General features: G+C 36.3%; 1 protein-coding gene across 5 annotated transcripts in view; it reads left to right on the top strand.

The window, feature by feature from the left end:
* MTMR8 (myotubularin related protein 8) overlaps positions 1-22,971 on the top strand; it is a 144,471-nt gene that overhangs the window by 21,061 nt on the left and 100,439 nt on the right. For 2 of the 5 annotated variants that reach the window (XM_011383370.2, XM_023525019.1), the window contains 7 exons: positions 10,433-10,555; positions 12,848-13,010; positions 14,462-14,619; positions 16,891-17,019; positions 18,200-18,334; positions 21,304-21,436; positions 22,756-22,865. In XM_011383370.2, coding sequence (XP_011381672.2) covers positions 10,433-10,555; positions 12,848-13,010; positions 14,462-14,619; positions 16,891-17,019; positions 18,200-18,334; positions 21,304-21,436; positions 22,756-22,865 — 951 coding nt within the window. The remainder of the gene's footprint in view (positions 1-10,432; positions 10,556-12,847; positions 13,011-14,461; positions 14,620-16,890; positions 17,020-18,199; positions 18,335-21,303; positions 21,437-22,755; positions 22,866-22,971) is intronic. The other 3 variants (XM_023525020.1, XM_023525021.1, XM_023525022.1) reach the window with 3 other exon arrangements.

The following is a 22,971-nucleotide window of genomic DNA, read 5'->3' as shown; positions in this document are numbered from 1 at the left end:
GAAAGGCCAAGCGGCAAACTGAAGCTGGTTGCCACTAGTGCTGGGGCTGCTTAGCAAGAGGCACAGGGCCTGCTGAAGCCAGATGCTGCTTGTTTAGGTTTTGTGAACCTCCGAGAGATTTTAGGAAAGTTTGCAGCATAAGCCAAGACAGGTCATTTGTATGGAAAATCCACCAGAAACAACTTGAATGGGCCTGCACAGTGGGAGGGACAGGGTCTCAGGGAATCACCAGGTCAGGGCGACCGATATTAGCTATGTTAATGGAGACCAGATATGGTGCCCGCCTGGGTCTACAAGCTTGGCGGGCACGGGTTCAACAAAGGAACGATTCCCTCTGCCAGCACTTTGTTTGTGAGAAAGCTGCCCCTCCAGCCCTCCCCCTGAAGCCAATGACAATTTAGTTCCTATCCATATGTCCCTGACACCTTTTGAGCTGCTGTCCCAGAGTTGGAGCTCAGCATGAGTGAGTCCGTCAGGGAGTAAGTCTGCTTGGAGGGCCCTTAAGAAGAAAATCTGTGACTCCCTCAGCAACCTATCTCACTCAGTCACAATCTCCACTGGATTTTACAGCCAGATATTGTGGGAACTTCTCTTCCTGGCACTGGAACCCTGGGCTGGGGAGCCTAGCATGGGAGAGGGGCTTGATAGCTGAGATATTTCTCCCCATTCTCAATTGCCACACACAGGTATGGGACCAGCCCATTTGGCATTTTCACCCCGCTTACAGTCTTGAGGTGGCCTCTTCTGTGAGTCTCCAGTTGTGGGACTTCTGTTCAGCTAGACTTGAGGTGTCTCCCATTGATGGCTATTCTGTAGTTGTAATTTTGATGCAGTTGTGAGATGAGGCAAGCACAGCATTTACATACTCTGCAATCTTGACCAGAAGGCCATTGACATTTAACATGATTTTTGATATACATGAATTAATATCTATCAAATTTATTACTGTTTTCTATTTATTGCCCTACACCTTTTTTCTTGCTCTTTTTTTTTTTGTCTTCTACTTTTATTGCTTTCTCTCATTTTAACTACTCATATGATTCTGGTTTTACATGTCTGCTTTTCCTATTAAGATTGAACACTCCTTGAGGGTAAAGAGCATGTTCTTTACTTTTATAACATTTGGAATAGTGCCTGTCATATAGTAGATCATTAAGAAATATTTGTTAAATGGATAGGTATAGGCAGGAGTTCTGCCTTGTTTATTTCAGTTTCCCCCAAAATACCTAAGTTCATGCTTTAAAAGTAGTAGGTGCTCAAGAAATGTTGAGTCAAAGAACTTTTACTGGGTTCTAGATGTCTCCCAGATGTATCTTTCTGAAACATGGACCTCCAATTGCTCCAGTACTCTATTCATGCCTCCGTTTTGGCATGTATCAGGGGATGTCTTGCATTGTATTTAAGTTGTATCCATGTATACATGTTCTTAAGTAATTGTAAACTCCTGGAAGTGCAGGGACCATGTCTCATACATTCTTCTTTTACTTCCTCATAGCATGACTTAGAATAGAAAATGATATATAATAGGTATTCAGTAAGGGATTATTGAAATAAATCTAGCTTCAGTGTTTGTATTTTCTCTGGTATCTCTCTCTGGGATGCAGTGAGTATTAAGATATATCTGGCTGGAAGAAAACTTCCTGTGGCCATTTTAGCTCCTTTCTCTGCACCTATGGCCATATCATCTTCCCACTAGATCAGTGGTCTTCACACTTAGTTGCATTGGCAAGAAGTTTCATGTCACTTGCCTTGCCTTTTCTAATCTGTCCTTTCTAAAAAATAATGGACTACACTTTGGTTTAGGTATTTTGGCATCTTCCCTTAGCTTCCATGCCTTGACCACAGTTTTGTTATTCTTCTTCTTTTATTTTATTTTATTTTATTTTATTTTAGAGGGAAAGCCATAGAGGTAGGAGGTCTTCAGTTCTCTTCCTTTCCCCAATCACACTCAGTGCCTTTTTTTGAATATTTGTGCCCCACTCCCAAAGTTCATATAGTTGGATCCTGACCTCCCAAGATGATGGTGTTGGGAGGTGCGTTATTTGGGAGGTGATTAGGTCATAAGGGCAGAGCCCTCTTGAATGATATTAATGCCCTTATAAACACGACCCTGGTGAGATTCATCATTCTCTCTGCCGTGTTAAGATACAACAAGAAGTCTGTGACCTCGAAGAGAACTTTTACCTGACTATGCTGGTATTTTGATCTTTGGTTTCCTAGCCTACAGAACTGTGAGAAATAAATTTCTGTTGTTTATAAGCTACTTAGTCTTTGGTATTTTGTTATAGCAGCACAAATAGACTTAGAAAGTTCTCTTCTTCTCGCCAACCACACTTAGTTAATAAGTATACTTTAATGGTTGAGTTTGGGTTCTGGCATATGTGCCTTAACTAATCACTTAACCATTCATGTGGTCTTAGATAAGTTAATTAACCTTCGAGCCCTAGTTTTCACATATATGATATGTAACTAACAACAGCATCTATCTTATAGAGTTCTTATGAGGATTAAACAAAATGACACATGCAGAGTATAGCACAGTACTTAGCATCTCTTCTTTCTTTATTCCCTCTGTTGGCCTGGAACATATCCCTTAGATGGCCGTTAGAAGGGTCTATGGATTGATTGGCCAAGACTGAGAATTATTATGTGAAATATCCTTTTCTTTCAGGTGTATGTATATGTACTTTAATTTGTTATAGAAAAACAATATTACAACAGTTGAACTCTTGACCATTTATCCCAGAAAACTGAAAAGTTTTCATGCAAAAACTTGTATATAAATGTTCATCGAGACTTTATTTGTAATAACCCCAAAGTGGAAACCACCCAGATGTCATTCAGTGAGTGAAGGGTAAACAAATTGTGGTACATTCATACAGTTTGAAAATTGCTCATAAATAAAAAAAAAAAAAAGTATTGATACATGCAAAAACTTAGGTGGATCTTAAGGGAATTACGCTAGGTGAATAAGTTATTTCTCAAAATGTTATGTCCCGAATGATTCTATTTATATAACATTCTTTAAAAACAAAATTGTAGAGATGGAGAACAGTTTAGATTAGTGGTTGCCCGGTGTTAGGGATAGATAGGTGGAAAAGGTGGGTGTGACTATAATGGAATAGCATGAGGGAGTTTTATGTTATATATGTATGCATCTTGACTGTGGTGGTTGTACAAAGCTATACATATGATAAAATTGAATACAGCTATATACATATAGCATATAACTGTAGACGTGTACATGATATACATGTATAACTGGTGTAATCTGAATACAGTTTGTGGATTGTAGCAATGTGAGATTCCCGGATTTGATGATGTACTATAGTTTTTAAAAGGTGTTAAATTGCCAGAGACTGGGTGAAAGGTCCATGGGATCTTTCCAAGAGTATGACTACTAGATCAAAGGAATACTGGGTCTTACTTACATGGTCTCAATAATATTTCCATATTGCTTTGTAAAAGGGACAAAACATTGCTATTAGCATTGTATAAGCATACTAGTCTTACCTATATCTTGCCAGCATTGGGTATTTGGCAAATTTAATGAGTGTAAAATAGTGGCTCCATCTCATTTTAAATTAGCATTTTTGTCTTTACTCATGAAATTGAGCTTTTTACATTTATCATTTCCCCTCATGTGAATTACCTGTTGATATTCTTTTGCTACTTTATCTATTGAGGTTGTTATGCTATTCTTATAAATATGAAGGATGTATTAGACCCTGAATCACCAAAGCCATCCTGAGAAAAAAGAATAAGGCTGGAGGCATCACTCTGCCTGACTTCAACTTATTCTACAGAGTGACAGTAATCAAAACGGCATGATATTGGCAGAAAAACAGACACACAGACCAGTGGAACAGAATCAAGAGTCCAGAAGTAAACCTATGTATATATGGACAAATAGTTTTTGACAAAAGAGCCAAAAACATACAGTGGAGAAAGCAAAGACTCTTCAGTAAATGGTGCTGGGAATACTGGAAAGCCACCTGCAAAAGAATGAATCTAGACTGTTGTCTATCACCACACACCAAAATTAACTCAAAATGGATTAAGGAACTGAATATAATACCTGCAAAAATAAATTGCATAGAAGAAAACATAAGAGCTAAACTCAAGGACCTTGGACTTAAAGAAGATTTTGTGAATTTGACCACAAAGGCAAGGGAAGTAAAAGAAAAAAAATAAATGAATGGGACTACATCAAACTAAAAAGCTTTTGCACAGCCAGAGAAACCATCAACAAGCTAAAGAGACAGCCATCTGAATGGGAAAATATATTTGCAAGCAATGCCTCCAATAAGGGCCCAATATCCAAAATATACAAATAACTCATTCAACTCAGTAACAAGAAAAAAAAATCCATTTAAAAAATGGGCAGAGGCCCTGAACAGACACTTCTCCCAAGAAGACATACAAATGACCAACATATGAAAAGATGCTCAACATCGCTAGCTATTAGGGAAATGCTAATTAAAACCACTGTGACATAGCATCTCACACCTGTTAGGATAGCTGTTATCAACAAGACAAGTAATGACAAGTGTTGGAGAAGTTGCAGAGCAGAAGAAACCCTTATATACTGCTGGTGGGACTGTATAGTGGTACAACCACTATGGAAAACAGTATGGAGGTTCCTCAAAAAACTAAGAATTGATCTACCATATGATCCAGCAATCCCTCTACTGGGTATTTATCCCAAAGACTTGAAAACCCATATCCGAAATGATATTTGTACACCGATGTTCATAATAGCATTATTCACAGTGGCCAGGATATGGAAGCAACTGAAGTGTCCTATGATAGATGATTGGATAAAGAAACAGTGATACATATATACAATGGAATATTACTCAGCCATAAGAAGAGATGAAATACTGCCATTTGTGACTACATGGATGGTCCTCGAGATAATCATGCCAAGTGAAATAAGCCAAAAAGTTGAAAATCACATGATATCACTTATATGTTGGATATAAACCTAAAAGCAACAAGTGAACAGGACAAACAGAGACTCATGACATGGACTGTAGACTAGTGGTTAACAGAGGGAAGGAGATGTGGCAAGAGGGGGGATGTAGATGGGATAAAGGGGGTCAAATATGTGATGACAGAAAGAAATGTAACTGTGGGCAGTGAATACACAATGTAATATATATGTATATGCTTCACTGCTAAATTGTACACCTGCAACTTACTAGATTTCATTAACCAATGTCACCATGTAATAAACACATACATTACATACATACATACACACATACATACAGACATTCATACATACATGTGAAAGATGTATTTATATTTTACAGAAACATCTTTGATATGTATGGTATCCTCCTTATTAGAACATATTTAGAGTTGTAAGGAAAATATCAAGTCCCCAGTTGATGAATGGGTATCCTGTTCTTAAATGCCTCTAGGGAAAGAGGTGATACCTCTTTCTCTGTCATCTCTCTGATTTCTGTGTCATCTCTCTGATTTCTGTGTCATCTCTCTGATTTCTGTGTCATCTCTCTCAGCCACATACAATTTGCCTGTGTAGTAATTGATCTACTTTTGACTGATGACTTCTGGATGTTGCCATGAGAATACATGAAATTAAAAGAGCATTGAGCTGAGTATATTTTATGTTTTGCTGTGATCTTAGGCACTTCTTCATTTCTCCCTTTGTAATTTAGAATCATGATACCTAAGGATGTTGGGATACAATCATGAGTGTGAATGAGTTAAAGAGGCAATATTATAGAATACCTTTTCAATGTCTAAGATTATTTTCCATATTTCTGAAAAGGAAAGGTGGCTTTTTGTTTATTTCTATTTTTTAACCTCAGATGGATAGGATTTAGTTTATTACATGCTCCTCGATTCATGGTACATTATCATCACTGGTCAATACAAGGCTGTCTCTTGTTTTATTTACTTATTTATTTAGCCCTCCTTTTTCCTGTTTTACTCCCCTATCATAGGCAAGCATTCTAATATGATTAATACCATATTTATATTTGAACATATCCTTCAAAATATGGTGGTTTTATATGCATGAATTCTTAATTTATGTAACTAGTTAAGTCTTCAGTATATCATTGTTTCTTATTTTTTTCATGTTTTTTGTTTTTGTTTCTTTTTAGATCCATTTATGTTGCTATGTGTACCTCTAACTCATTGCTTCTATTAGCTGCTTAATACTCTCCCATATCTGACCTATCTAATCTCCAAATGATGGGCATGTCTATCCTTGCATATGGCCTTTTATGGGCCTATATGAAAATATGGGTCATAGAGTATGTATTTTTACTTTGATTATGTAGTACTAGATTGCCCTTTCTGAATGGCCCCACCTATCTATAATGTTCTCCCCACCCCAGTTGTAGTAGATGATAAAGGTTCATATATCCCTACAACCCTGCCAACACTTGGCATTTTCTAGTCTTCCACTTTTTTGTCAGTCTTATAGCAATATCTTTTCATTTTAATGTTCATTTCTATGATTACCGATGTTTTGAGCATCTTCCTGGTTGTATGCTTGTGGGATTTTCTCTTGTATAATTTTCTGTTCTTATGTTTTGCCATTTTTTTTTCTATTTAGGGCCTCTGTCTTTTTCTTACTGAGTTGCAGGAGTCCCTTATATAGTCCAGATAATAATCTCTTGTTAGTTTTAGACATTGCACATATTTTCTCCCATTCTGTTATTAACTTTTAAATATTTCCCTTTCTCAAGATCCAAGGTATTCTGCATTTTTTTCCTAGTTACTTTGTAGTTTTACCTTTTACATATAGATATACCTAGAGTCCACTTTTGTGTATGGTGTTTTTTAGAGATCTGGTTTTATTTTTCTCCATGTACTAATACAGTTTCCCCAACACATTTAGTAAATGCTCTTATCTTTTGTCCATCAATTTGTAGTGCCATATTTGTGCTATATTAGGCTTCCATTTATACATTAATCTGCCTTTGAGCTCTGATCCTTTTCCAATGGTGTATTTTTCTGTTCTTGCACTAGTACTACAGTTTTTTTTTCTTTTTCATGGCTTTGCATATGTCTTAATTTCTAGTAGAGCAAATCTTCCCTTCTTTACTCTTTTAATCTATTTATGTGATTTAGCATATTGAAATTTTCTGATTTGAACAATCTTTACTTTCTTGAGATAAATTATACTTGATCAAATGTATTTTTAAAAATATACTGTTGATTCATAACTAATTTTTATTTGGATTTTTTGCATCTACATTTCATAAGTGAAATGTGTCTAAATTTTCTTTTCTTATAGTTGTCTGTTTGGTTTTAGAATCAAGATTACACTAGCCTCATAAAACAGACTAACCATCATTATTTTTCCAATGGCTGGAATCAATTGGCTAAAGTAGTCATTAACTTTCTTCAAAGTTTGGTAGAATTCATCTATAAAATCATCTGGGCCTGAGGTTTTTTGTAGAGAAAATCTTTGACTATCATTGCTATTTTATATTTTTATTGGATTTTTTTCACTTCATATAAGCTTTTCAATTTATTAGCATATTGCTCATAATACTCTCATTTAAAATTTTTGTTACCTCTTTTGTTTCCTCTCATTTAAAATTTTGTTTCCTCTTTTTCATTCTGTATTTTAGTTGCCTTTTCCCCTTTTCTTCCTGAATACTCTTATCAAAGATCTATTTACTTTTTTAAAGAATCAAATTCTAGTTTGCACATCTTTTATGTTGTTGTTGTTGTGTGTGTATGTGTGTATGGGGGGTGGATTCTCTGCTTATAAATTTCTGTTTTTTATCTTCCTTGTTTCTATGTTCTTTGCTTTTTTCATTGCATTGAATGCTTAACCAGTTTATTTTTAATCTCTCTTGTTTCATGATAAATGTACTTAAAGCTATACATTTTCTTCTTTGTTCTGCTTTAGCTGTGTGCCACAGATTTTCATTTGTTGTATTTTTATTATTTATTTTAAAATATTTCTTAATTTTATTTATGACTTCCTTTTAACCCAAGATTAACTTAATATGCTATTTTGTTTACAAATATATGCTAATTTTGACTATTATTTTGTTATTAATTTCTGATGTCATTGTATTATGGTTGGAGAAGGTATACTGTGTAATATTGAGTCTTTGGAATTTATTGAGGCTTCCTTAAAAGCCATTATCATGGTGTCTTTTTGGAAGTGTCCTCTTTGTGTTACCAAACTCAGGTTTGGCTGCTTGACACTCATAAGCCAATAAGTGAGAAACGAAGATTTTGATGGAAGGAAAGCAGGTTTATTTAAGAGTGGGCACCCTGAGAAGATGACCAACTATTGTCACAAAGGCCATTTTGCCACTTTAGTGTAGGCAAGGGTTATAGGGAGAGGGTTGAGAAAGGGATAGGGAGAAATTCTAAAGCTGCAGGGAGAAGGTTGAGTAAGGGATAAAGGAGAAATTCCAGGGTTGGAGGGGAGGAGGTAGCCTGAGGCCACTTATCTTTCCTTTCAGCCTTGGCTTATTTCTCATGTTGAAGTCTCAAGCTCAGAGTCAAAATAGGGAGAGGAGTAAGGAGGAGGGTAAGGATTTCTTTTATGGTGCAAGTCAGCAGAACGAACTGTCCTTCGCAGCCTGTTCTGATAAACATCCTGGAGCTGTTATGGCAGAGCATAGGTCTGGTTTCCTTCATCTAAGAGAGGATTTTGCAGTCAATCTTCTGTCACGAAATGGTCGAGGAACCAAGCTAGCTCCCTTTGAAGTCTGTTCCTAGACTTCTCAATCAAGCAAGCTATTTATCTACAAGTTACACATTAGTTAACAAGACATTTTTATATACATAAAATATGAGAGTGAGATTGTAAGGACAAAAAGGAAAAAGAAAAAAAATGGTTACAACCATAAGACTACAATAAAACCATGACAATCACAGTTACAATTCCCACTGTCATTTTCTCATTTCTATTTTTATGGAAGTTTTGTTAATCTACCTATAATGGACTCGTGGGACAATAATTTATCATGGAATGCTTGAACTTGAAATAAGACCTGGTGTTAGAGAACAAGTTCTAAAGTGCATTTGCTTTCTAGTTTTGAAGGCCTGTCTACATAGTTTAGTTATGCTTATTATGATTACTTTGAATATTACATGAGACTTAACACTAATACAGTTAAACCTAACTTTACAATTTCTCGTAGGACAGGCTTTATTCCCGATGGTATTCAAGAAAATAAATCAGAAAACTACGGGAGTAGGCATACAAAGGTGGAAGGGTAAGGGCAGAAAAAGCAAGTGAGTTATAATACTAATGCATTAGGTAAAGCCTGCATGAATCAGAGAACAAAAGCTATATCAAAGAAATGAAGCCCGTGTGTGGTTAGTGTGCAGTTACAATTTCCGTTACATTTGTTGTCTTGAATGATTATATGTTCTCTTTCTGTTGGATATAGAGTTCTACTTTGTTCTAATAGCTTGCACTTTTTAGTTGTACTGTGCAAGAGTTCTGTATTTCTACTTGTTTTTGTTTTTTGTTTTTGTATACTTGATCTATCAATTCCTAACTAGAGTGTTAAAATATTCAAGTGTTCTTTTTCTCTCTGCGGTTCTGCTACAGGCAAGTACATCAACAAGGTATATTTTGAAACTCTATTGTAATATGCATATATGTTTATGATGAATATATCTTCTTGTCATATTGTTCTTTGTCACTTAATTTTATTTTGTCAGATATTGAGAATGCCACACCAGCTTTGTTTTGGTTCATATTTGCCTAAAATATCTTTTCTATCCTTTATTTCCAACTTGTTTACATCTATTTATTTTAAAATGTATCTCTTCTAGACAGTACTGTTGGGTCTTTTGTTTTAATCTAGTCTGTAAATCTGTCTTTTAATTGGTAAGTTTAGTTCATGTGTAATTGTTGTAATTACTCTTATATCAGGACGTATTTCTGGCATTTCATTTTATACTTTCTATTTATGGTACTCTCTTTTTTGTTGTTGCTTTTCTTTTACTTTTTTCCTTTTCTGCTTTCCATTGGATAGGTCAGGTTTTCCCCTGCTTTATAGAAAGTTATATTTAAAGTTTCTTGCCCTTCAACTGAAGATCTAACCTCATGTTATTTACCCCTATTGATTTTTATGCATATTACAACTGCAACTTCCCTCCAACAAGTACTTCAGCAGGCTCTTATTTCTCATTTATCTTCCACCCACACCTACCCCATCATGATAACATCATTTAGAATTTTAATCCTTTCTGGAATCCATGTTTCTTTCTCATTTTTATAGTTTCTCCAGGGCTGATTCAGGAAAAGGAAACATAGATCATTACTAGTTTGCTACTGTGGCAGGAACTAGAAAGTTTCAAAGAAGTTTGTAATAGATTAACAGCATTTATCTTGTTTTGAATTATCTCAGTTTAATCGCAGTTGGTGAGTTGATGACTTCATCAGTATTTTTCCCCCAAATAACAGGTAGAAAATGTGAAGTTACTGGATCGTTATATGGATAAGAAACCACCGAATGGGATTTTATATCTTACTGTAACTCACCTGATCTATGTGGAGGCTTCTGGTGCATCCCGGAAAGAAACATGGGTATGTTCATGAGAAGAAATTTCAAAGGGTCTTGAAGAGTTGCATATGGTAGTTTCTTGAAATTTCAAGTAGTTTAATTGCTTAAAAGCTTTCCTTCAAAGAAGCTATTCTAGGGGCGTTTTCATAGATTGAATTGTATGATTCCTCATCCCTCAAGTTATTAACTGTAGTCATCTTAGTCATTGTAAACTACATGGGACTTTTCCTCAATATTTTTAGGTAGAGTAGTCTCTGCTCATTTTCTGAGCCTAATTGACAAGCATCCTGAAGTAATTTAAAGCCTTGCTACCCATAAATGTGGTCCAGTAACCAGCAGTATTCATATCACCCAGGAGCTTATTAAAAATACAGACTCTCAAGCCTAAGATTTTAAATTTCTAAAAAGCTCTCGGGTGATGCTGATAGCTCTTTGACTACATCTTGGGTATCAATGATTTAGACCATCTCTCTGACCTAAGACAGGGTGCATGTTGTGTGTTTCTTGTTATACCTTTTAACAATGTTTTCTAATTAGCATATCACCTCTAACATTACTTTATGCCCTCCCTATCCTAAAGTAGCATCATTTAATCTTAACTTAATCAGCCAGATTTATGCTGAGACCTCTCTATAAGAAGTACAACATGTTTCTGGTATATAGAATAGCATAGTGATTAAAATTGTAGGCTCTAGAGCCAGTCTACTCAGGGTATAATCTCAGCTTCAGCATTTACTACCATTGTAACATCAGGCAAGTTATTTAAACTTCTCTGTATCTCACTTTTCTCATCTGTAAAATAGGGATAGTAATAAGAACCTTGTTATGAGATAAAAATGTTAATGTTGTAAGTGCTTAGTAGTGCCTGGCACATGGTAAATACTATTGTATAAGTATAAAATAAATTAAACTGAATATACATATGAAATAAGTACAGTTGACCCTTGAACAATGTGAGGGTTAGGGGTGCTGACCTCTGTGCAATTGAAAATCTGCATATAACTTTTGACTTTTAAAAAATTTAACTGCAGTCATCCCTTGGTATCTGTGAGGGATTAGTTCCAGAACCCCCTAACGGATACCAAAATCTATCGATGCTCAAGTCTGTTATAGAAAATGGCATGCAACAATACATATAGTGTCTGTGGATTCCCAACCATGGATTGAAAATACTGTTTTTGGTCCTCGGTTGGTTGAATCTGTGGATGTGAAACCCGCAGATACAGAGGGCTAACTGTATATTTATTTTGAAAAAATCCACATATAAGTGGACTTGCAAAGTTCAAACCCATTGTTCAAGGTTCAGCTGAATTTTAATACTTTCTTTTGAAAACACCATGAGCTCTCCCCATACAAGATTTTATTTTGTTCCCTTTGGTGTGATGAAAAGAATGCCAAAAGAGGATTCAGGAGAGCTGGTTCTCGTTAGACTCAGCTATGCACTAACTAGCTACATGACCTCAGGTAAATGACTCTTGTTCTCTGGGCTTCAGTTTCCTCATCTGTAAAATAAGGTGGTTTGATTACATAATTAGTACTGACCCTTCCATTTCTAAAAGTTTAGGAATCATTTCTTTAGTACTGTGACATGAGCCTTTCTCCTTTCTACCTGCATTTATAGGAAGCTCACTTTTCCCTAGATATATTCTTATTGAGTATTATTTCAAACCCAGGGGACTAGATCTGGAAGGGAGAACTTATGTGAATTATTTCTACAGATCAAAGGAGGATTATTTACTCAGTACTGTTAATGAAGTTCTTCTCAGCCTTCATCTGCTTCACTTTTCTCCTCTTCCCAGTTCACTTCTACTTCTCAGAACTTTGGTTTCTTCCTGAAATGGGATGATTATATCTCAAAAGGTTATTACAGGGATTTAATAATTAATAGTCATGGATTACCTTGTAAGGAATCGAGCACAATGCCAGTTATTAGTCATTTTAATTAGTAATTTGGTAGAACAAAAGGAAATTCTTTTTTTCGCTGTGACAATTATTCTATTATGATTGTAAGCTCCACCATAGCATACTAGAAATCATCTATATTAAGCCAGTTTATTTCAATTACCTCACAAGACTGATAACCTTATATTCTTAAGGAGAGAGTTTTATAACACTGCAATTTGCTTCTCATTGCTTTACCACTGTTTACTTCTGTTTGAGAAAAACCCAGTTGTGCCTTATGAAGGATGATTGAAGGCTGTAGATGTGATCATAGCTCTAGCAGTGCTGTTACCATTACTGAGAGTAAGGCACACTGGTAATATAACTAATGCATGTCTGTGAAAATTTATTTATTTATTTTTTCTGTTTTGTAGATTGCATTGCATCACATTGCCACTGTGGAGAAGTTACCCATCACTAGCCTGGGCTGTCCTCTGATTCTCCATTGTAAGAACTTCCGGGTAGCCCATTTTGTTTTAGACTCTGACGTTGTATGCCATGAGGTTTATATTTCGCTGCTCAAGCTTTCTCAGCCAGGTAGTTATGATAGTATTTTTGTCTGAAACCATTCATTTTATTCCCCAGAATTACATACTGGAAAGATCATGGGCTATGAAGTTAAACAGGGCAGAGTTTGGATCTGGGCTCCACCACTTACCAGCTCCATGGTATTTGGACAAGTTATATAATCTCTGAACTCAACTTCCTCATCTGTAAAAGTAGTGATAGTATAGCTCCCCACGGGGTTGTTTTGAGGGTTAAATGTATTTGTGTATTTTACTCTGTACATGCTATATAGTAGATGTTTAATAGATGTTATTTCCTTCTCTCATTCCCTCCTTTTAAGTGTCAACTTGTGAATTTCTTTTCATCAGTTCAGGAAGGAAGTCTGCTTTGGAGCAAAATTTGTTTCCTCTTGTCCTGGAAACTTTATTTTTGGTCCACTATTCCCACCCCTACTTTTAGTTCCAGCTAGAAGACTAAGGCAGTCCTTTTTAGTTTTTTAATTTTTTAATTACAGTTAATATTTGATATTGTTTCATATTAGTTTCAGGTGTACAACATAGTAGTTAGACATTTATATAATTTATGAAGTGATTCTTCCCAATTAGTCTAGTACCTACCTGGCACTATGCATATTTATTACAATATTATTGATTATGAAATACAAATTGGTAGTATCAAGAGTCCTTAATTATGCAGTTATATCTCCTTTCTTCAGCCTCACTCTCATCCCCCAGCCCCATCCCTAGATGGCTAACCCATCAGCTTCCTCTGATTTTAGTCTGTAGAATTTCTGTGTTCCTACATTTTCCCTCCCATTTTCTTCCACCTATTCCCTAGAATAATTCCTTAGAATTTGCTGGTATTTTATTGGCAGAGGTTACATGTCAACCAGCCCAACACTGTGTAAGTCTCTGGCAGATTCCATTCCTCTCTGGAGAATTCGTTGCCACATAAATTGGTCAAATGAGTTATCAGTTACATGCTGCATATTATGAAGCGGGGAAATGGGGTTGACCAGAAGAAGAGAAGACCTGGCCATTTATCAGCCAGAAGTAGGTATTGGCCTGATAAATAGAGTGCAAGAACAGTGTTAATATTTTGTAACATGTTACCACAAACACTACACTTAGGACATTGAAGCTCAGTTGAAAAACAGTTTATAAGGACCACTTTCCCAGCAAGTGAAACTTTGAACTTAGTTGGGTCCATTACCCAGCAGTTCACAGGAAGCCAGACAAAATTTTCCTGCTTTGTATTGATATCACAAAATATTAAAACATTTTAAAAAGAGGACTCTGAAACAATATCCAGTTCTCATTCCTGATATAAAGGCAACCTTGTACACAGATCATTGTCCTTTTCTGGGGCTGCTTGACAAATATTCCTTTCAGGAGAAAGGAAATCTAGCCTTTTTTTTACATTATTTGATGTTAAGTTATAGTCATTATTACTTTGTTTTCATGCCTGTCTCTATTCTCCAGCATTACCTGAAGATCTATATGCTTTTTCTTATAATCCCAAGTCCTCAAAAGAGATGAGGGAAAATGGATGGAAGCTGATTGACCCAATGTCAGACTTTAGGCGTATGGGAATACCCAACAGGTACTGGACCATAACAGATGCCAACAGAAACTATGAGGTAATTTTGTCCTTGTTGTTTTCCTTTAGGTCCATTTAAACATTAAAACACATGAATATCATCAAATAACATTTTGAAAAAAGAAAACAAAATCATAATCTCTCCTTTTCATTTGACATTCAGCCATGCAACAAGCATTTATTAAGTACCTGCAGTACTCAGTACACTGAGTCAGAATTCTCATAGTCTAAAACACAGAGCACTGTTGGTGCATAGATGAAGGGTATGAAACTCAGACTGGGAAATCAGAAACAGCCTGATACTTTGGGAAATAGCCTGGAAAAGGAAATCTATCTAAATTTATGCAAATAGAGAAGGAAAGAGATCAGGAAGTGAAGTCAGATCATGAAGAGTTTCATGGCCAAATTAAGGAATTTGAACATTACTCGGAAGACAGAAGTCACTAGAGTATTTTAAGCTGAAAAGGAATGTGAGTATATTTGTATTTTAGAAAGATAACTTTGTAGTGGTATGGAGAATTGGTTTGCTAGAGCTAAGAATGCAGAAGAATATGAAAAGTGATGAGAACCTGAACTAAGACAATGACTATGGATGGAGAGGAAGAGATGGTTTTAAGAGATATTTAAGTGGTACAATTGAAAGAACCTTGACAAAATAATGTGGCTGGAGAAAGGGAGAATTTTAGTATGCATCCCAGGTTTCCTGGTTTTTGGCTTAGGTGAACAAGTGGGTAATGGATATGTGAACCAAGATAAGGAGCACAAGAAGAGGGCAGTGTTTTCAGTTTTAGATTTGAGTTCAAGTTTATTCAAAATATATCAAATATTTAAAAGCAAGTGTTTGAGTCAGGATGTCAAGGAAGAACTCTAGGCTAAATATTGAGGTCTGGGAATGTGTCTGTGTGTGTAGGGGGGGGGCGGTTGTTCCAAAAAACATTCCTTAGGTTTAGTGATTCACTAGGAGGTCTCATGGGATAGCATATAGTCATACTTGTGGCTGTGATTTATTACAGAGAAAAGATACAAAGCAAAATCAACAAAAGGAAAAGGGGCAAAGTCTAGAGAAAACAAGGTATAAGCTTCAGAGTCCTTTCCCAGTGGAGTCACATAGAACATGCTTAATTCCTCTAGCAACATATTATGATAACATATAGAAAATGTTGTTTATAGGGAAGCTCGGGATTTTTATTGGGGGCTAGTCATGTAGGCACTCTCTGCCTAGTGTTTACCAAAGTTTCAGATGCCCAGAAGGAAAACAAGTGTTTGGCATTTGGGATGCTTGTAGCCTTCTGAGTTGATAGAGAAGTTCCATTTATTTGTCTTTGTATTACCTACTTCTACAAAGTCTAAGTCGAGGTAAGGGGATGAGTAGAGAACTCTTTCTCTTTCAGTTGTTCTGCATTATGAGGATATTGACTTTAATGAGTTACATAGAGTATTTAATCTGATCCATCTTGAATTTTTTGCCTATTCATATTTTTTATTTGTTTGATCCATTGTCAACACTCAAATATTTAAGGGTGTTCTGTAGTTAAATGAATGATTAGAATTAATTTGGCAATGTCAGGTCCATGCTGTTTTAATATTTTGTCACTGTATCTTTAAAAAGAAATATTTTGGTAATCAACCACTAAAAGCTGATAAATTTGAGAAAATGTATCAGGTTTTTTTTTTTTTTTATGGTGACATTGGTTAACGAAATCCAATAAGTTTCAGTTGTACACTTTAACAGTAAGGCATATATATGTTTACACTGTGTGTTCATCTCCCATAGTTAGATTTCTTTCTGTCACCGCATATTTGACCCCCTTTATAGAGTAAGTCACACCTAAAATGTCAGTACTTTCACCCCCAGACTAGTGTTTTAAAGGCCTTCAAGATGTGTATACTGGGAATGTAGTATGCATTTTAAGGAGTAAATCATGTTTTCTTCTTTTCCACCTGTCTGCCTTATATTTGAGTATTTGTTTTAATTTAGTTATTTACGATATATATTATTTGCTCTGATAGGCAAATTTAGGAATTTCAAGGTAGGGTTATTTGTGTGTTTCTATCTGTAATATGCATTTCTACCTATAATGTTAGTACATTTTGTTCTTCTATGTCTTGATAACTTCCTTTCTAGAAAATATTGGCATACTTGGAAAAGCTGTTACACCAAGGATATTTTTGTTCCTATTTCTGAGGAATGGATGCTTCTAAGAGGTTAAATACTGGGCAGCTAATGCTTGAGTGATTGCTATTCCAATCTATTGGTAGCAAGTGGAAAATGTAAAAAAATATATAGCTTAAAAAGTTGAATTTTTTTTAGATATGCAGTACTTACCCTCCTGCAGTAGTGGTTCCTAAATCCGTTACCTTGGGAACGGTGGTTGGAAGTTCGAAGTTCAGAAGTAAAGAACGAATGCCTGTGCTCTCCTACCTCTACAAAGAGAACAATGTGAGTTGAGCAAACTTCTCTCATGACAATTAAACTTGTCTCTAGAAGACCTGGGATTAAGTCCCATCACTGCCACTTACTAACTATGTGATATCAAGCAAGTTACTTCTCTGAATTTTAATACTTCTGAGGGTTTTTAAGCAGGTCACATGAGGGAAAGTACATGTGTACTTCATAGATTGTAAAATGTTGTACAGATATTAAATGACATTTTTTGTGTGTTCATTTGTTTCTTTCCTTTTCTGAGGGCTCCAGCTTGATGATAAGTTGTTGAATGAAAGGGAGCCGATTGTATGAAAGGAAATTTGCAGGCTGTGCTGTCTCACTAGAACGTAGATGTCCTCGATTCTTTTTCATTACTTTTAATATAATTTAAGGTAGTAGGAAAAAGCACTTGACTCCTCCATTTGAGTCCCCTTCCATAGGAAGGAATAATAGTTCTTGCCTTTTGTGGTCATTCTGAGATCTGGAGTTAGAAAAATAATCATGATCAAAATAGGTAACTAGTCAGGTCCTAAAGAGTATAGTGATACAAGTGGGTGTCTTTGTGTCAAACTATCAAGGTGAGCAGATTCATTAAAAACTACACTGAACTGCAATGCAGTCCATTAACTAATCATTACCAGACATGCCTGCTAAATAGCTGTGTTGTTTTTATATCGAAATGGCTCAAAACAAACTAGTCTCTCAGATTTGACATTAATAAGTGAACCCTTCTCTCTTTAGACACTCTAAATCTCTGCTGTATCTTGAATTCTGCTGCCACTGCAAGCCTCTGGTTTATATGGGTGATATTACCGGGACTATGAAAAGCAGAGAAGTTTCAGAAAAATACTAGCTTAATAAATATTGAGAATAGAATTTTATTAAAGAACTACTTACTCAAGATGTGATTTTCTTATAGTCTGGATTTGCCAAGACTGGGTTAAGAATCTTAGCCTTGTAGAAGGGAAAAAAAAGACTACTCTGAGCAGCAGTTTGTGGTAATAAAGCCCACATGCCTGGGAGAGGCTGGAAGCTGAGCCCAGTGTCAGTGGAATAGCTAGGCTTCAGAGATACATCTCTCTTTGCTTCACTACTCTGAGTTGGCTCATCTTTCTCTGCTCACCCAACCTGGGATCAAAGAGGATTTTGACCATCTGTGCATGTGATTACTCAATTGTCACATTTTTCCTTACAGGCTGCTATTTGCCGCTGTAGTCAGCCTCTATCTGGATTTTACACTCGCTGCGTAGATGATGAGCTCTTGCTAGAGGCCATTAGCCGAACGAACCCAGGGAGCCAGTTTATGTATGTTGTAGACACAAGACCAAAGGTATCTATCAGTGACTTCTTTGATATTCTTACTTCACTTATTTTGTAATCCCCACTCCTACCTGTTGAGCTTTGCAGTGTTATTGGGAAAGTTAGGTTTGTGTATGTGGGCTTATTGTGTCAGACATTGTGTAAAATAATTTGAGCAAGCCTTTTGGAGCTCCTTTTATTGTAGCCTGTCGCTGTCAAGCAAGACTGTGAGATACTCTTGATTCTTTCAAAGTTACTTTGAATAACTTGGCTTTTCCACCTCCTGAATTTGTGACATCTGAATTGAATGCCTGGAGATTCTTTGATGTTCCCTCATCTTTTTCGCTAAATCTGTTCATCAATCAGAATTTTCAGTATTCCTCTTCTATGGTGTAAATTTATTATCAGAGAAAGCACTTAGACTTAATACTGGAAACTTATCAGTACCAACATATCTTTTTGTAAATAATATATCAAACTGCAGTGGGTTAGTAATACTTTGATGTCTCCTGAAGGAACCAGGTTCACAAATTAACAAATATTAACAAAAATTCTTTAGCTTATGTGGAAATATTTTTTTTTAGCACCCAGCACTATTTGCTGATTAAGTTTTTCCAAGTTCAATGAAGTGAAGTTTAAATCTTGGTCCCAGAGAAAAAGAAAAGCAGAAACATAAGTTTGCAATGGATTTTGGCAGTGGACATGGTCATAGTGAAATTTCTTGATCTTTCCAAGAGTCAGATACTGCATGATCTGTCCCTTTCAAACGTGAATGTCATAGAAAGGAGGGTCCTCAGATCAACTTAAGTATCAACCTAAACTCTCTGTATTAATTCCTTGACCTTCAATATATTGTCTATCTTTGTTAGGGATTGTTGAAGAATTAATAGTGCCCTATGAGGCAAGTAAAGGACAGATTCCCTTTTCTTAAAGACTGCCCTTTTTACAAACAGCCCCAGAAAGAAATAAGTTTGCTTGTAATTCGACGTGGGAAGCATGGCTGACTAGGAGGTTTCATTGCTCACTAGTGATTACTAAATTAGTGATTTAGATCTAAGCCTAAGCCAGGTAGTTGTGGCATCAGAGGTGAGCAGTTGGCTGCACATGAAACCAGATAGTGGCCTTCGACAGCTCTCTGCCCCATTTTGGGGATCTCTCACTGGTCATTCTCCAGATCTACCTAAGACTAACTGGGCTCAAGAGGGAAAATAATTTCCCTTTCTGCTCAGGCATTATCTTTCAGTTTCTCAAAAGTTTGCTGTCTTGCTTCAACTATAACTGCATCTGCCATTCACGATTGGAAAGAGTTTAATCAAATCTGTATCTTTTATCAAGATTAAATAATCTTAACATGGTAAAGAGAAACATACCAAGCTTTTGAAAAGCTAAGGGACTGATGCCTTTTGTCCAAACCTAGGACTAAAAGGCCCCTTTTAATGGGTCCCTTTTTCCTCTCTCAGAAGGCTTAGAAATATCTAGCACCCCCCGCCCCCCGCCGCCTCTTCTGAATGGCTAGACCTGTACTTTTAGTAGAAACTGTATTGTAGTGACAAAATTACATTTTTAAGGAGTCAGATAAATCTGGGGCCAGCTGTTGCCTTCAGCCCTTATCCATGATTCTGGTTGAAACTGGTTCACCTCTCTGACACTGTTTTCTTATGAGAATAATAATAATACTTATCTTTAGAGACTGTAGTGAGGGTTCAATGAGATAATGTAAAGGATCTAGTACAGTGTCTGGCACTTACTAGGAGCTCCATAAATATTATCTCTTTCCTACTTGAATATTAGGCTGCTGATATGTAGCTATTCCTTAACTCTTCCAGACATATTCCCAAAGAGTTTGTAGTGGTACAAATGTTGTTAGCTGTCTGTAGTAGCTGGCCTTTCTAGTGCTACCCAGATCTGGATAGGGACTGCTATAATTATTGTTTTGTCTGCTGAAGCATCCATCAATCATAGCAAACTTCCTTTCTGCTATCTGGCTGTTGCTTGTACCTCCATAGATGTTCCTTTGACATTTGTCATTAATTTAATGAAATTTCAGTGATATTCTCTGTGTGATAAATAGGTTACCATCATGTTTCTCCCTTTCACACGTATCTTGCATTCTAAACAGAATATTTTGACACAGACTTTTTTCCCTGAATGTGTTAACATGAAGAGTTTGTGCTTTTGAGGTTTTAATGGCATTCTTTTCTATTAATACAAAAACTATGCCCTGTCCATATACATGCTCCTCCTGCCTTCTGAAATACACAATACAGGGAGATGAGAAAATAGGCCCAGACAACAGAAAAATATTTAATTAGTAAGATGGGTATTATCATAGAAGGTATTTTGGCTGTTTCCTAGTTATTATATTACTATCTTCTTTCTGCAAGTCTCATTTATTCCCTACCCTTCCCAGAATTATTCTTATGACCTAGAAATATTCTGATTACCACAAGCTTAACATAGTGTTAAAACAGGTCTTGGTATTTCCATTTCAATTTTATCAGTGAGTGAAAATCAATCATTTTCTCATGCATATTTTAGACATTTTCTAGAATAGCTTTTAAAAATTAATTGGCCTTGAAGTTCTTAGACTTTTTTCTGGAGCTTCTCAGCTGTAAAGATTTTTGAACTTTTACATGTTTCACAGCATAAAGACTTTAAATCTAAGAAAACATTTGTTAGTGATAGGAAGCTCAAAATTATTATTTCAGTTCTTCAGATCACATATCCTCATAGCTGCCATATCCTTCATTTTCTTAAGCAGAGTTATAGCAATAAAACAAAAGCACTAAATCTCTCTTTCTTTCCTTATACTACTGTTACTTAAGATGCCTGATCTAAAAACCAGTGAAATTCTCTCCATCCCAGAATGTACCCCATCTGATTTAACTTCTTTGTAAAAGGGTAAGATTTAAAACTGTTTAGAATAAGGCATTGAGATTGATAAACCCTGTTATTTCATCATCTGCCCAATCTGCTCTATTATGTCCTCAATGATTGCAGTTGAATGCCATGGCCAACAGAGCAGCTGGGAAGGGGTATGAAAACGAAGACAACTATGCCAACATTCGCTTCAGGTTCATGGGCATTGAGAATATCCATGTGATGCGGAGCAGCCTGCAGAAACTCTTGGAAGGTATAGGGATTTTACCTTGGCTAGGCCAGAGGCCGTAGCTTTGCCTTATTATATATGCAAAAAGCATGCCTTATTTGGGATGAAACATAAAAGCAACCAGGTGAACAGAGTCAATAGGTGATAAGGTTTTTGACTATAATATGAATCCAACTTACATAGTACTGAATTATAGCAGTGTTGGTCTGGCAGTGGAACTAATGTGCAGTTTCATAACTCAGTGGAATCCATCTGGGTTTAGTTTATGGGGAAATAATTTCTATAGAGTTACAGAGGGTGGTGTTCAAGGGTAGGTAGGTCAACATAAGTATAAATAAATTTGGGATTCATTGTATCATCCGCAAGGTAAGAAATCATCTCACTTAATCTACTGTAAGGAGTCTGATTTCATTACTGTGCTGATAAAGGATGTGAGTTCAGACTTCAAAAGAATGAAGCTGACATCAGACAATTGGGGTCATCCGTCATCACTGTAAAATAATTGGCATCAGTGTGGGGGCAAGGTGAGACTGGGGCCTTATAAGAAGGGCTCATGAGTCTAGAACATTTTTCCCAAAGTTACCACCCAGGATTCTATGATATGGTATGTCAACTCAGGAAGAGAGAGTAAAAACCTGCTTTCTTTAGTGAACTCTCTGTTTTTCTCTCTCTTCTTCAATTTTGTACTTATGTTGCAGGCCAGAACCTTTCCCTTACACGACCTTATATAAGGTCATGTTTCTTCAGTCTTCATCTTTTATAGGATATTAGTGCTCCTCTTCCTTAGATTTCTTCCTCCTTTCTTTTTTGTCCCAGAATGTTTTACAGGAGTATGGAACAGGACTTTTCACAGAATTTTGAGGCAAATGATTGCCCTCTGCTGGATAACCAATGAAAAGTCCATGAAACTTAACTGCCATATATATAGTTTTCAATCTGTTGAGACTGCACAGGGCTGCAGGGGGTAGATGTGGATATGGGAGTACGGACAGATGTTAAGGGCCTGCAGAGATAGGAAGAATGGGTAGAATTACTATCAGATGTGTTTTATAATCAGAGGAGTTGTGTTTTCCTGTGGATGCTGACTCAGTCTTCTGGCCCTTTTCAGAGATTTCTGTGGGCTTGGGGGTGGGTTCTTCAACTCAAGAAAGCAGAGACCTGAACTGGAAGATATGGTAGGCTCTAGCCCATCCCTGAGTCACTGTGTGGTTTCCAACTAATCATTTAACCGCTCTGTACCTCAGCTTTCTCATTTACAAATTTAGAGCCCACTTAGTCCCCTTTCTTGCTGAGTAAACTGAGGTGGTTGTGAATTTCAATCTCTGCTTCCTTTTCTACCCTAGTTTGTGAATTGAAAACTCCAACAATGAGTGAATTTCTTAGCGGCCTGGAGAGCTCAGGGTGGTTGAAACACATTAAAGCTATTATGGATGCTGGAATTTTCATTGCAAAGGTAATAATCAGGACTTTTAAGAACTTGCACTGACTTTAATTATGGGATCTCTTGAGGTAGCAGTGTATCCTGGTGGGAAGAATATTGAAAAGAAGCCTAGTTTCTA

Source organism: Pteropus vampyrus, unplaced genomic scaffold, assembly GCF_000151845.1.
Source record: "Pteropus vampyrus isolate Shadow unplaced genomic scaffold, Pvam_2.0 Scaffold516, whole genome shotgun sequence".
Classification (NCBI taxonomy): Eukaryota; Metazoa; Chordata; class Mammalia; order Chiroptera; family Pteropodidae; genus Pteropus; species Pteropus vampyrus.
This window is presented reverse-complemented; position numbering and strand designations above follow the sequence as displayed.